The sequence below is a fragment of the Rhinolophus sinicus genome, linkage group LG05, assembly GCF_036562045.2.
Source record: "Rhinolophus sinicus isolate RSC01 linkage group LG05, ASM3656204v1, whole genome shotgun sequence".
Lineage (NCBI taxonomy): Eukaryota > Metazoa > Chordata > Mammalia > Chiroptera > Rhinolophidae > Rhinolophus > Rhinolophus sinicus.
In genome coordinates, this window is record NC_133755.1 from 82250071 (window position 1) to 82265048 (window position 14978).

Consider the following 14978-nt stretch of genomic DNA (forward strand, 5'->3'; position numbering starts at 1 on the left):
CTTAAGATTGCATGGTTCTGTGACTATATTAAAAACCATGAACTGTACACTTTAAATAGATGTATGTGTGGCGTGTGAATTATATTTATAGATGTATTTATGGTGTGTGAGTTATATATAGAGCTGGAGAGAGAGAGAGAGAGAGAGAGAGAGAGAGAGATAAATAGATAACAGCTGAAAATTTTCAAGTTTTGTGAAAAACGTTCATGGAATTCAAGAAGCTCAGTGAATCTTAAGCAGGATAGACATAAAGGAAAACCCCCCAGGCCAATCACAGTCATATTGCTGAAACCTATATAAAGATATAAAGCTATATAAAGATAAAGATAAAAACTTGAAAGCAGCCAGAGGAAAATGACTCATTACATATAGGAGAAAAATGATATAAATTAATGGCTGACTTTGCATCAATAAAAACAGGTCAGAAGACAATGGGATGATACTTTAAGAAAGAATCTCAACCTAGAATTTCATATCCAACTAAAATGTCCTTTAAAAATGGAAGGTGAAGTAAAGACATTTTTAGACAAATGAAAACTGAGAGAATTAGCAGTACTACAATAGATGCTGAAGGAAGTTCTTCAAATTGAAATAACACCAGATGGAGACTTGCATCTATAGGAAAGAGTGAAGAATGCTGGAAATGTAGATATAAAAGGCTATATTTTTTTTCTTCTCTTAATTTCTTTAAAAGACAAGACTGTTTAGCACTATTTTGCTGATCTATAGCATATGTAGATGTAATATCTATGACAACATTAGCCCAAAAGATGAAGGACAGTAAATGAACTACATTGTTGCAAGGTTCTTACATTTTTATATGAAGTAGTGCAGTATTAAAGAACTCTAAGTAGGTCGTAAGTTATGGTTACATATTGCATCCTTAGAGCAGTCTCTCTCTCTCTCTCTCTCTCTCTCTCTCTCTCTCACACACACATACACACACACACACACACTCTCACAAAGAGGTATAACTAATACTGAAAATATTAGGTTAACCTAAAAAGAAGGCAGGAAAGGAATAATAAAGGAACAAAAACCAAATGGAACAAATAGAATGATAAACCGAAGTCCAAACACTGTCAACAATTATATTAAATGTGAGCGGACTGAATGCTTCAATTTAAAGGCAGATTGTCAGACTGGATATAAACGGGATAGACATAAATAGAAAGTGAAAGGATGAAAAAAGTTTCACGTGAACAGTAAGCACAAGAAATCTGGAATGGCTATATTATCATCAGATAAAATAGACCTCAAGACAAGGATTATTACTAAAAATAAAAAGGCACATAATAAAAGGATCAAATCATCCGAAAGATATAATCATACAGGTGTATGACTCTAATAACAGACCTTCAATATACATGAAATAAAACCAGACAACTAAAAGGCGAAAAGGGCAAATCCACAACCATAGTTGGAATTTTTTTTTTCAATTGGGGAAAGGGAACAGGACTTTATTGGGGAACAGTGTGTACTTCCAGGCCTTTTTTTCCAAGTCAAGTTGTTGTTCTTTCAATCTTAGTTGTGGAAGGTGCCTTTCAGCTTCAAGTTGTTGTCCTTTCAGTCTTAGTTGTGGAGGGCACAGCTCAGCTCCAGGTCCAGTTGCCGTTGCCATTGCTAGTTGCAGGGGGCGCAGCCCACCATCCTTTGCGGGAGTCGAGGAATCAGACCGGCAACCTTGTGGTTAAGAGGATGCGCTCCAACCAACTGAGCCATTCTGGAGGCAGCTCAGCTCAAGGTGCCGTGTTCAATCTTAGTTGCAGGGGGCGCTGCCCACCATCCCTTGCGGGACTCAAGGAGTTGAACCAGCAACCTGTGGTTGAGAGCCCACTGGCCCATGTGGGAACCAAACCGGCTGCCTTCGGAGTTAGGAGCACGGAGCTCCAACCGCCTGAGGGGCACCGGCCGGCCCCGGAAAATTTTAATACTCCTCCTTCAGTATAGAATAACTTGATAGAATAACTTGAAAATATCAATAAAGATATAAAGGATCTGAATAACATTATGCATTACCTTGCCTAACTGGCATTTATCGAACATTAGACATAACTGCAGAATACACATTCTTTTCTATTGTACAGGGAATGTTCATTAAGATAGACCATATGTTAAACTATACAATATGTCTCAATAAATATAAAAATATCAAAAACTTACATAATATATTCCCTGGCACAAAGGAATTAAATTAGAAATCAATAACAAGATAGCTAGAAAAGCCACCTCTCCAAATTTGGAATATTTAAAATACGTTTCTAAGTAACTCATGGTCAAAGAAGACATCATAAAATAAACTAGAAAATATTTCTATCTAATTGACAATGAAATTCAATATATCAAACTTTGTGGGACAAGAGAGAAAACTAAGGAAGCCAAATGTTTTTGTTTTTTTTTAAAGATCGATAAAATTATCCTTTAGCAAGACTGTACAAGGAAAAAAAACTATACTATCAGGATGAAAGAGGGTATATAGCTAGATCTTACAGATGTTAAAAAGATATTAAAGGATATTATGAATATTTTTTGTCAATAAATTTGACAACTTAGATGAAGTGCACAAAATTATTTGAGAAACAACTTATCAGAACTGACAAAATGAAATAGAATATCTGACTAGTCCTATATCGATTAAAGAAATTGCATTTGTTGTCAAAACCTTTTTCATAAAGAAAACTCCTGGCCCTGATAGGTTTATTGGTGCTTTCTATCAAATATTTAAGGAAGAAATACCTATTTAACACAAATTATTTTAGGAAATAAAGAAGGGAAACACTTCCAAACTTGTTTTAGTAAGTCTATCATAACTCTGGTAACAAAGCCTAACAAAGATATTGCAGGCAACGTGACTGTCTATGTAGAAAATGTTATGGCTTCTTTAAAAAAGTTATTAGAACTAATAAGTTAGTTTAGCAAGGATGCCGAATACAAGATCAATATACAAATGTCAGTTGTCATAAAAATTGGAAATGAACTAAAACTTACCAATTCACAGATAATATAATTGTTTACATAAAAATCCTAAAGTTCTACAAAACAATCACTAGAGCGCATAACTGAATTTAGTAAGATTTCAGGATACAAGGTCAGTGTCGAAATAGCGTTTTACTGATATCTATTAGCAGAAAACAACTAGAAAAAACAAATTTCCTTTATAATAGTGTCAAAAAGATTAAATATATAGAAATAAATTTAAGAAAAGATGTATACTAAAGCTACAAAACATTGCTAGGAGGAGTTAAAGAAGGCCTAAATAAATATACTGTACCTTCAACGTATACCGTATTTAAGGATAAGCGGACTGATTTGTAGTACATCCAGTCTCCAAATCGAGCCAGTGTCAATGCAGTCCCAATCAGTATTTCAGCAGGTGCTTTTTTTTTTTTCCCTGACAAATTAGCTGGCTGATTTAAAAATTGATATGGAAAGGAAAAGGACCTACAATGGTCAAAATAATCTTGGAAAACAAATGAGAGGATTTATACTACTTACTTCAAGACTTAAAATGAAGCTCCAGTAATAAAGATAGTGTGATAATTGGCATAAGGGTTATCAGGTGAGTAGAACAAAAGAGTAAGTTCTGAAATTAAGCCACACTATGTAAATCGCACCTCAAAGAATACAAAACCAGTTAAAAAACTCAACTTTGTAAAGAACAAACAAAAATCTAGAAGGAAAGAGAATTTTCTCCTAAGAAAGGCATGTGTTTGTTCAAGAAGAAGTTTTGAGAGTAAACCTATTAGGGCAACCTCTAAGACTGAATGGAATATTTCAGCAGATTGCTGGGGTGGAATGTTAGCTACTTTAGTGATTGAGGTGTTTTGTTTCTATGGTGCAGTGGTCCTGCGTCTAAATCAACTGCTGCAGTGTTGTGTTGTGTTATATCTTTGCTTAAAGACAAGCCTATGGTGTGGCTGAGCAGTGAAAATGCTTGGATGTGGATTTGGACAGGGTGCTTAGAAGCCCAGGACTGGGCTGTGATCACCTTAGTGGAAAAAATAGTGAAGGAAGCAAAGCGTATTTGCGGACATTTGTAATTCTCCTGTGAGGGTTCAATTTCTATGGGACCCAAAGCAGACAGATTATTGCAATTATTGATTCTCTTATTAGCAATAAAGGTACCGAATTGCAGGATGCAGGGAGCGGGAGAGTTGAATGAGTGCTGGGTTAGGTCCCATTTCTGCCATTTACATAGTCCCAGCTTTACCACTGGCTAGCTGTGACTCTTGGGCAAATCATTTAACTTTCTGACCATTTGCAAATTATAGATTTGGACTAAAGATTATTTAAGATCTTTTCTAGCTCTGAAATTCTGTGAATGTGAAAATCTAAGAATTCTCACATCCCAACATTGTACATTTTCACAAAGATGTCTGAGAGCTTCTCTCTGTTGTCTCTGGCAGATTGCAGTCCTTTGGCAGAAATGAAACCTGATCAAAACCTATTTTTCCAACTCGATTTCAGTTTAGCTTCTGTGCTCTGTAACAGTAACAGATGGCCAGAAAATGTTTCCCCACATACTTGAGGTAGATAAATAGCAAGCTTCCATTAGCCTTTTCAGCCACCCTTGGACTCGGTGATATCTTCCTCAGAGAGGAACACAAAAGCTGAGTAAGGTTTGTGCTGGTGACTGTGGAATGTTTTCAGATAAGATCTTAGGTCAATGGTGTCCTTGCTTGAGCAAACCTCCACAAACCTCCCCCACAGCGACTGGCCCCAGGGAGTGTCTTTTTACCTGTGTTTTGTTATTATTATAAAATGCAGACAAATTCAGTGGAAGAATTCTTACTGCCTTTTTAAAGAAAGTAATCCATTTTTTGTTGAATCCTAAAAGTAAATTGATAAATTAATAAGCAAATATATGTTACATCGTTTCTACTGTTATGGGAGAACAGCCTGTGGTGGTCTAGTTGCTGTTAAAACTGTCCTGAAGAAGTCAGCGCTGTCATTTGCCAGTTGACACGGCTATAAAATTCATCGGTAGGCCTGTTGTCAATTGGTTGGCCTTGCCTTTACAAGCTTGATTTTCACTAACTTTATTGACTTTTATTCCCTGTCCTCTGTTCTCTTGTGACCCATTAGTATTAGAGAGAGAAGGGATAAAAATCTAATCCTGGAGCCAGAGTGGGATATAATGGGTTTTGGGAAACATTAATTCAGTTTTTTTTTAGTTTTTTTTTAAAGATTTTATTGGGGAAGGGGAACAGGACTTTATTGGGGAACAGTGTGTACTTCCAGGACTTTTTTCCAAGTCAAGTTGTTGTCCTTTCAATCTTAGTTGTGGAGGGTGCCGTTCAGCTTCAAGTTGTCCTTTCAGTCTTAATTGTGGAGGGCGCAGCTCAGCTCCAGGTCCAGTTGCCGTTGCTAGCTGCAGGGGGCGCAGCCCACCATCCCTTGCGGAACTCGAACCAGCAACCTTGTGGTTGAGAGGACGTACTCCAACCAAGCCACCTGGGAGCTCAGCGGCAGCTCAGCTCAAGGTACCCTGTTCAATCTTAGTTGCAGGGGGCGGAGCCCACCATCCCTTGTGGGACTCGAGGAATTGAACTGGCAACCTTGTGGTTGAGAGCCCACTGGCCCATGTGGGAATTGAATCGGCAGCCTTCGGAGTTAGGAGCATGGAGCTCTAACCGCCTGAGCCACCGGGCCGGCCCCATTAATTCAGTTTTAACCTTGTTCAGATTTCAGTTTCCCGATAACCTTTCTATCGAAAGGATAGAAATAAGTATACTCGGAATGGAGATGCTACATTGAGATAGAAAGACAGATCTGAGCGTTGTCTCTGAAAGGAAATCTGAGTCCGAGGATTATAACCTTAGCCTCCTAAACCTTTTTTAAAAATTGATATACAATATTATATTAGTTTTAGATGTACAACATAATGACTGGACATTTGTATCCATTGTGAAATGATCAGGTGTGCCTTTCATTATGATAAAAAAAAACAACCCTTTTTTTAAAGACGATAATTTAAGCCTTTTCTAAAGAGAGAAAGTAGTGGAATCCAGAAATAACAATTATTACGATTTATTTATTGAGCACTTAATACATGCCAGGTATTTAACTTACATTAGTTAGCTCTTTTAATCCCAACAGCCCCGTGAGGTTGGTTGAACAGTTTGTCTAAAGTTACAGCATTAGAGAGCCAGGTCTTGAGCCCAAGTCTAACTCTAAACCACCAAGCCATAAATAGAATAGAAGTTAAAAACTTTGTACTTGAAGAACGGATTTATGCATTTGTTTTCCTTCTGCAGCCTCTCATCTTGCCTTCCTTGAATTATTTTAGCTGGTCAACTGAAACCTCCAGTTAAACCATTCTCAAATTTTAGAGAACAGAAAAAAATCACCTTGAGTTTGTTAAAAAGGCAGATTTCTTAGCCCTTCTCCATTGTGACTCAGCGTATCTGCGGTGTGGCCCAATAATCTGCATATTAAACATACCTAAGTGATTCCACTCAGGTGATCAGAGGAGCGTAGTTTGAGATACATTGCCCTAAACACTGGCGAGGTTAGGATGAAATATAATACAATATCATACTTGTTTTTTCAAGGCTTCTAAAGTGACATTTATTTTATGTGGAGCTGTAAAATGGAGTTAGATTTTGCATAGAATACAATATAGAAATTAGATCTATGGTACCTATTTAGTATAATCACGCTGAGAATGTTGTTGCTAACAAGCAGTGTAACTTACTCTTAACTGTGTTTATGTTTCATTTTATTTGAGGTATGCTCCTCTTTTTTCAGAGAGGAACAAATTGGAACAAAATCGCTGTCACGTTATTTTCTTAAAAATACCTTTTTTATCATAAGGAAAAGTAGTGTATATTAGTGATTCTCAGCCTTTGCTCCCAGCTCCTGCATGTTAATGGATTCCTGACGCCCATCTCTGACAGTGGCTCTTCCCTCCTGGGATTCTCAGCTGAGGTAGGGAGATGAGGTCTTATTAGAATCTGTGGGCAGGACAGGAGGAAACATACAGTCTTTACAAACTAATTTTATGTCTTCAAGTAGTCTTGTCCTTAAGACTAATACTTCTGAAGGATTCCCCGCCCCTATTTCTGGGCTGGTGTGTGGCTTTCCTGATACTTCACGGCAGAGAAAGGGTTGCTAGGAGGAAATAATATCTTACGTAAATATACGAGGGACTTGATAAAGAAAGCCTGCCTGGACCTAGTGATTACAAGTAATGCTGAGTTGTTTTCTGCTTTCCTTTTCTTCCCTCAGGACTGTGTTTTCCCCCAAGTTCCTCAGGGACGTGCACTATATCTTCCTTTACTTTTCATTGTTACTGTTCCGTGGAGTGGAAGTGTTTAAGACGTTCTTTCTTTCCTTTCACCCCAGTCCTGTTTCCTCATAGGTAGTCAGTCATTCCTTGTAGGAAAAGAGGAATTCTTTCCCTCTGTGGCAAGCTAGTTTTCAGAGGATAGGAGCCATTAGAGAACGCTTGTCCTTTTGGTTCAGGGAATAAAATTGGTTCGTACTCAGTAAATGTTGACTTAAGTTTCTTTTTATTAATTGAAACCAGTAAGAGTATATGTAAGGGACTGGGATTTTATTTCCCCCTATTTAGAAGCTCGTTAGCCCGCTACAGTTCCTGGATGTGGCAGAACACGGGAGACTCCTGGATCAGAGGAAAGGACTTTGTTCCTCATGGCCCAGCAAGCAGCACAAGCAGATGCTTGTATTGGTTCTGCTTGCCCCCCTCCACACACACACAGCCCGTGGGAGTGCCTTGAGTGGGCCCAGACACGCCTGCGCACGTGCTATAGGAAGGGAACACTGAGCTTTGGGTGGTGGGCAGCAAGCATCCTCTTCGTCCTGGAGCGGGACATTACTTCATTCCTCAAAGCCGATCTCTGCAGTACAGTCCTGAGACGGGGCCTGGGTCCGGAGTGGTCAGGGCCCCGTGTTTTTGGCATATCCAGTAAGACCATGTAAAGTGTGAGACCCATGGCAGAGTAGTTCTCCCAACAGTGAGTACATACGATAGGTCGTTGACAGAAATCTCTGATTTGTTATGAAACATTTACCAGATGCAAAGTACATAGAGTAGTATAAGGAACAGCCATGCAGTCACCTCCCAACGGGAGAAACAGCCTTTATCCGTACAGTTGAAGCTTCCTGTGCGGCCTCCCCTGTCCCACAGGTAAGCACTTTCCCGAAGCTGTTATCCTGCCACCTGTAATGACGAGCAGGGGAAAGGAAGAGGAGCCACTGGAGTGGGGCTGAGGAATTTATTTAGCAATGTCTAATCAATGTATTTAGCAATATGCGATAGCAAAAGACAAAGGCACTTAAAAGAATATGCTAATGAGAGAAAGTAAAGGTGGTTAAGACTAAACTATATACATTGATACCAATGTCACATCAAAGGAGTACACATACATATAAGTTTAAGAGATGCCAACATATGTTTACTATTGATCAGAGATCACTTGGCTAAATACACAAATAACATCAATAAGAAGCATCCAAAGGCAGTAGTAAGCTCTATAGGATAGTTACTATTACAGTAGATGCCAAAAGCTCACCAAACCATAGGAAAAACAACAGTGGAAAGGTCAGGAATCGAAACCTTGCCAGGTCCGCAGTGGGGAAAGCTGAGGTGTCTCCAACCGCTGCTTGCTAGGTCCCCAGAATGTTGCTGCTGCTGCTGCCATTGCTGCTGTTGTCGTTGGAAGCTGGGGCGTCTCCTGATGCTGCAAGCTGCGTACAAGTTTTCAAAACACTAACCAGTTCTCGAGGAGGCTAATTGTGGGGAACAACACTGCAGAGGCCGGGAACCCCAGCCCTCACCAGGTCCGCGGCTGGAAGTCAGGGCGTCCCCTGGTGTTGTAAGTTGCATGTTGTACACGAGTTTCCAAAATGTTAGAATGATAAAGAATCACCAATGACAAATAACAAAATGCCAAAATTACACTGCCAGCTGAGGTCTGTTGCATATATTTTTTTCAGATGTACCTTAGAGCCAAGCTCCTTGTTCCTGCCTCCCCCTCAGGGAATGGCCACTTCCAGGCGGGTCTGGCAGTTACTGTGATAAAAATATTGTTTATCTGGCTGAAGGGCCAGTTCACTCGGACAAACAATACTTACTATTCTCGCCTGGGACCATCGGCCCAAGGCCTTCCAAAGTCTGGCAACACATTATAGTGATATAACTTAGTTACTTTTTCTACCTCATCTGCTGATTCGGGCAAAACAGACCGAAAGCCGACTCAGAGTTAGTCTGGGACAAACCTCACACGCAGTCCTCCGCTTGTGAGGGAACAAAAGGCTGACAGACAAAAGCTCACATCAGCCAATGAAGGCAAATTTTCCTAACTTCTTTCCTGCACCAGTGCATCCCTTATTATCATATGGTGTTGTTTTGCATGTTGATAAACTTTCCAAAAAATTTTTTACAGTCATTTAAAAAATTGTTAAAGAGCCTTTTTACATAGTAGTACCATTTTAGGCATTATAGAAAAAAATTTAAAGATAAAGCTTTTGCATGTCATGGTGTTATGGTTCACGGAAAACCAAAAATACTTAAAACACAGTTTAGTAAAAGGAAAGGATATGTGTGAAAAGTAAATGTTGGTAAACAATATATAACTCTAAAGGCAACTATTAGCATCTAATTTACGTAAGGGCTAAGTATAGTTACGGATGGAAGGCAAAGTACAACTATTGCAGTGGAAAATAGTGATTGTGAGAGGCAGCAACAGTGAGGAGTACAGGGAGGAGATTCATCTGGAGAGTTTGTCACGCAGGCGACAGGTTTATGCTATGAGGAAGTGGCCTCCAATTGATCCAGCCAAAGAGATGAGAGAAGGGAGCTGGCAGTGGTTAGCCAGCAGGGCAATTAGCTAAGAGGTATGTAGGCCCAGCATCTGTCAGGTAACATGACCTAAACACCTCGTGGTACAGGGGGGTCACGTGGGAGAATTAGAGAACACCCTAAGACCCTCCGATTTTAATGTGAGATGCATCAGTTAGGGAAAGAAAGCCTAGTGGGAAGTCTTGAGTTGGCCCTCGAATAGCAGAGGGTGACGAGGGTGCTCCAGGAACAGGAGTGGGTGGCAAGAGCACTTGAGCAAAGACTTGTGACATTGAGTGTGGAACAGTGAGAAGGCTGGCGTGTGTGAGCTGTGTGTGCAGGCCACCTGACCCATAGAGTTTCCCACAGTCTGGAGTTTGCTGATGGCACACTTAGGGTGCAATTCAGCAGTTTTCCTCTGTCCTGTATTTCCTGCAAATCAGCTGCTGGGCGCAATAGCACAATGAGATTCAGGTTCAATCCCTTTGGCAAGAGTATAGGTGGTTGTGTGTTCTCTGATCACATCAGAGGTTTGTGTTAGGGCCTGGGGTTTTACCCTGCTTAACAAGCTAATGATTAGCCCATTACTGTTTCATATTCTACCCTTGTAGAGCTCCCTCTTCTGGTATTTCAAGGGGTGTTAAAAAATACAATGGCTTGCTCTCTGAGGGGTCCTGGTCGATCCCCCATGACTCTCTTCTCTTCATTTCTGTATCCCTGTCTCGCTCAGTTTGGATTCCTCCCCCAGCAATTCCTCAGTGTGGGGGGCCCTGTCTTGGGAAGGAGCCTCCGTTAGTTCTGAGAGTTTACAGGACGACTGCTCCAGCTCCTTTGGGCCTCACGGGGGACTCCTGGCAGCGGACAGAACCCCTCGTTTTAATTGCTATTCTCAAATTGGCCCACATTGTTTTCATTTAGCACTAGGTTGTGTTGGGGGTCTGTTCTCTGGTCCGTCAGCTGCCCTCCGTGTGGGTCTCCCTTCAATGTTGACCTGCACAGCTGCTTAGAGCTCCCATGTCTTGTGGCTGGTGATGTTTTTTCTCCATCTGCCTGTATATCGGGGGTTATGAGGATGTCTTACCTTCTAGTTTTGTTTTAAATGTTATCTACAGGCTTTTTGTGTTGCTGTCTAGTTGCTCTGTTTTTAGGTGGGGATTCAAAAATATCAAAAGGCTACGTTGCCACTGCTACAGCCATTTCCCCAGAATCCCCTCGTGGGTTCTGAGTAGAAAAATGACATAATCATGAGTAGAATGATCGATCTTATATGGCATAGATACAGTTTGGTCATTAGACAGTATTCTTTAACGTTCTCTTTAAATTCGGACGTGTTATTGGCTATCCTGTCCACTTAGCAGATTGCCATGTAAATCATAGCTTCTTATCATTACTCTTTTCAGGTTCACTAAGAATCTTTCCCCAGACAAAATCAATCTGAGCACCTTGAAAGGGGAAGGTCAGCTGACCAACTTGGAGCTGGATGAAGAGGTTCTGCAGAATGTGCTGGAGCTGCCCACCTGGTTGGCCATCACGCGGGTCTATTGCAACAGGGCCTCCATCCGGGTAAGAATGGGGTCAGCGTGTGTTGCTCTCCTCGGCCAGCAGGCCTGCCCTCGATGGCCCTGACGCTCCACTTTTCTCTTCCAGATCCAGTGGACAAAGTTGAAGACGCACCCAATTTGCTTGGTAATGGCCTGTTTCGATTGCAAGTAATCAAAATGGGGATGGCTGGGGTCGGGTTTTAAAAGACCTGAGAGAAGCTGGGGAGGAGTCCTCATAGGGTGTCCCTTTTGGAGTCGTGGTTGCTGCTCTCTCAGACGGATGACTGTTGTCTGGACTTATTCGGGAACTGCTGGGCAGTCTAGGAATGAGCACCAGCGCACAAGACACAGGCGTCTCGAGTTGGTTTTGTTTTGTTGTTTCTCATAAGTTTTGCTGCCTAGGTCTAACTTTAGGTTTCCCTGTTTTCCCTTGGAATCCTGACAGAAGGAAAATAAGTTTAGTTCACGTTGCCGATTGGGTAATTATCAGCTGAAAGCCCTGCAGGAACTGATTGATTCATATCTTTATCCTAAAGACTGGACTCCCCAGGAATAGTAATATCTCTGTAACTTGGGTTTGTTTCAGTTTTCTGCTGTGAGCTAATCCCAGGCTTCTCAGGGAGTTCTGCTGCTAATGCACATGGAAGGGGAAAGATGAGAGCTGTCCTTGCATTTCAGTTTGTTCATTCATTCACTCAACAAAGGACTTTGTTGCTCATGACCCAGCAAATAGCAGAAGTGTATGTTCATATTAGTTCTCCTTGCCGCCCGCCCGCCCCCCACGTCCTATGGGAGTGACATGAATGGGCCCAGGTAGATGCCTGCACATGTGTTACAGGAGTATGTGTGCCCATGGGGAGCCTGGCACCCGCCTAGGCCCTGGCAGCACAGAGATGAAGAAGGCACAGTCGTGCTCTGTGGGCTGTTGTCCCGATGCTTAGCTCTCCGTGGCTTTTATTTCAGTGTCTGGATAAGGTCGAGGTGGAGATGAAGACATGTGAGGAGCCGCGGCCCCCCAACGGGCAGTCGCCCATCGCCCTCGCTGCAGGGCAGAGGTGAGTTGGAAACATTAACTGGTCCAGATCACCCTTTAGTTAAAAAATAAAAACTTTTTATTATGGAAAATTTCAAACATATACTAAAGTAGAGAGAATAGTGTAATGAACCATCATGCACCCAAGATCTAACTTCACCAATGATCAACATTTTGCCATTTTTTTCACCTTTCTCCTGTGATTTTGTGTGGTGTGTGTGTGTGTGTTTGTGCTGCAGTGCTTGAAAGCAAAGCCCAGACTCTGTATGCTTCCATCTAAATGCTTTATCATGTATCTTTAACAGGCAAGGACTGGGAAGAAAGAAGGGAAAAAAACAACCCTGCAATATTATTATCACAATTAATGGAATTAACAGGAATTCCTTAATATCTTATATGTATTTCATATTCAATTTTCTTGAAGTGTGTCTAAAATATTTTTTATAATACAGTGTTAATCTAAAGAGCCCTATACATTATATTTGGGTGATATGAGTTTTAAAGCTTTTTAATTCTAAACAATACGCCCCCCAAGCACACTTTTTAATATACCTTTTGTTCTTTGTAGAAACTGGATTGTTTTTTCTAAAGAATTTCCTGCATTTTATATTTTTGGCTGATTGTGTCCTCATGGTGTCATTTAAAATGTTTCTTATTTAATCTGCTAGTTAGATTTAAAGGCTTGATTTGATTCAATTTTTTTTTTTTTTTAAAGATTTTGTTGGGAAGGGGAATAGGACTTTGGGGGACAGTGTGTACTTCCACGCCTTTTTTTTTTTTTTTTTTTTTCCCCAAGTCAAGTTGTTGTTCTTTCAATCTTAGTTGTGGAGGGCGCAGCTCAGCTCTAGGTCCAGTTGCCATTTTCTAGTTGCAGGGGGCACAGACCACCATCCCTTGCGGGAGTCGAACCGGCAACCTTGTGGTTGAGAGCCCACTGGCCCATGTGGGAATTGAACCGGCAGCCTTCGGGAGTTAGGAGCATGGAGCTCTAACCGCCTGAGCCACCGGACTGGTCCCCTGGGTTTTTTTTTTGTTTTTTTTTTTTAAGAATAGTTCAGAAATGGTTCTGTGTGTTTCCTATTTTAACACATCTGAAGGCACATAATGTTGCTTTGGTTAAGATTAATTAGTGGATTCCAATGATTTTGGCCCGATTTGTCCATTATGATAAGATCCTCAGCTACCTTTCGCCTCATGGCTTAAGGACCATTGATGATAGCTATTTACATCCTTTATTTCATTGTGGGATGCAAAATAGGGATTTTATAATTATTTTATTCCCATCACATTTCTTAGTTGTGATTTTCTATAAAGGATGTTCTTTCACCAACTATTTGATTACCCTGAAATATAGTTTGTACAGGAATGTCAGGATAAATGCTGGATTCTTTACCTTTATCAGATCAAATTTAAAACTGACACCTAAAACGAATACAATGTTATATGTAAATTTATCTCAATAGAAAAAGAATTATGAGTTCACACCCTAGTAATCGCCAGAGATTTTTTTGGGGTGTGGGGAGGAAGAAGAAGGATTATCATTTTGAATCCATGGATTTTTTTTACAGCTTTATTACAGTATAATGGACATAAAATAGACTGCACATGTATAAACTATACGATTTGATAAGTTTTGGCGTATGCATATACTCATGAACCCATAATCACCATCAAGATAATAATGAACATGTCCATCACCCCCACACGTATTGTTCTCCTTTGTATCCCCCTTTCCCTTTAGCACCCCCTCCTAGCCCCAGACAAACACTGGCTTTGTCATATAGATTAGTTTGCATTTTCTATAATTTTATGTAAACGAAATCATATAGTATGCATTGTTTTTTTGTCTTCTTTTATTCAGCATAATTGTTTTGAGATTCCTTCCTGTTGTTGAGTGTATCGATAGTTCATTCCTGTTATTGCTGAGTAATAATATTCCATTATGTGGAAATACCACAACTTGTTGATAGACTTTTATTTTCAGTTTTTGGCTATTGTGAATAATGCTGATACATACATTCGTATACAGGTTTCTGTATGGTTATGTGCTTTATTTCCCTTGGGTAAATGCCTAGGAGTGGAATGGTTGGGTGGTATGGTAGGTATGGATTTAACTTTTTAAGAAACTGTCAAACTTTTCCAGAGTGGTAGTAATAAATAGTTCACGTTTTACATTCTTTTACATGTTTTCACGTTTTACATTTCTTATGTCCTCCATTTACATTTACTTTTTCAATATGTTTGTTGTATGTAAGACTTTTATAGTCATTATTATTTTTGGTGTTCAGATGTCCCCATCTTTGGCCAGTGAGTACCGTACAGAGTAACGTCCTATGTCCTGGACAAGAATCCAGTAATTTTCCTGCTTCTAGACAGAACAAGATGTTTCAGGCTTCTCTGTACATCCTTACCTCAGACCTGGAATCAGACATTTCTCCAAGGGATGCTGATTCCTTTTAGTGAGAAATGTTATTTAGAAATTACACTCTGAGCTAACTGGTATTCATTGAGTTGTCATTGCTTTGAGGGCTTTTCATTGTTCAGATTTAGGGAAAAGGTATTTTTAAGAAAGAAAAATAAATCTTGATAATATCCTGAT

General features: G+C 40.3%; 1 protein-coding gene across 1 annotated transcript in view; it reads left to right on the forward strand.

Annotated features, from left to right (window-relative positions):
• BLTP3A (bridge-like lipid transfer protein family member 3A) overlaps positions 1–14978 on the forward strand; it is a 51549-nt gene that overhangs the window by 9806 nt on the left and 26765 nt on the right. The window contains exons 2-4 of the mRNA XM_019738731.2: positions 11206–11368; positions 11453–11491; positions 12310–12401. Of these exons, the coding sequence (XP_019594290.2) occupies positions 11206–11368; positions 11453–11491; positions 12310–12401 (294 nt within the window). The remainder of the gene's footprint in view (positions 1–11205; positions 11369–11452; positions 11492–12309; positions 12402–14978) is intronic.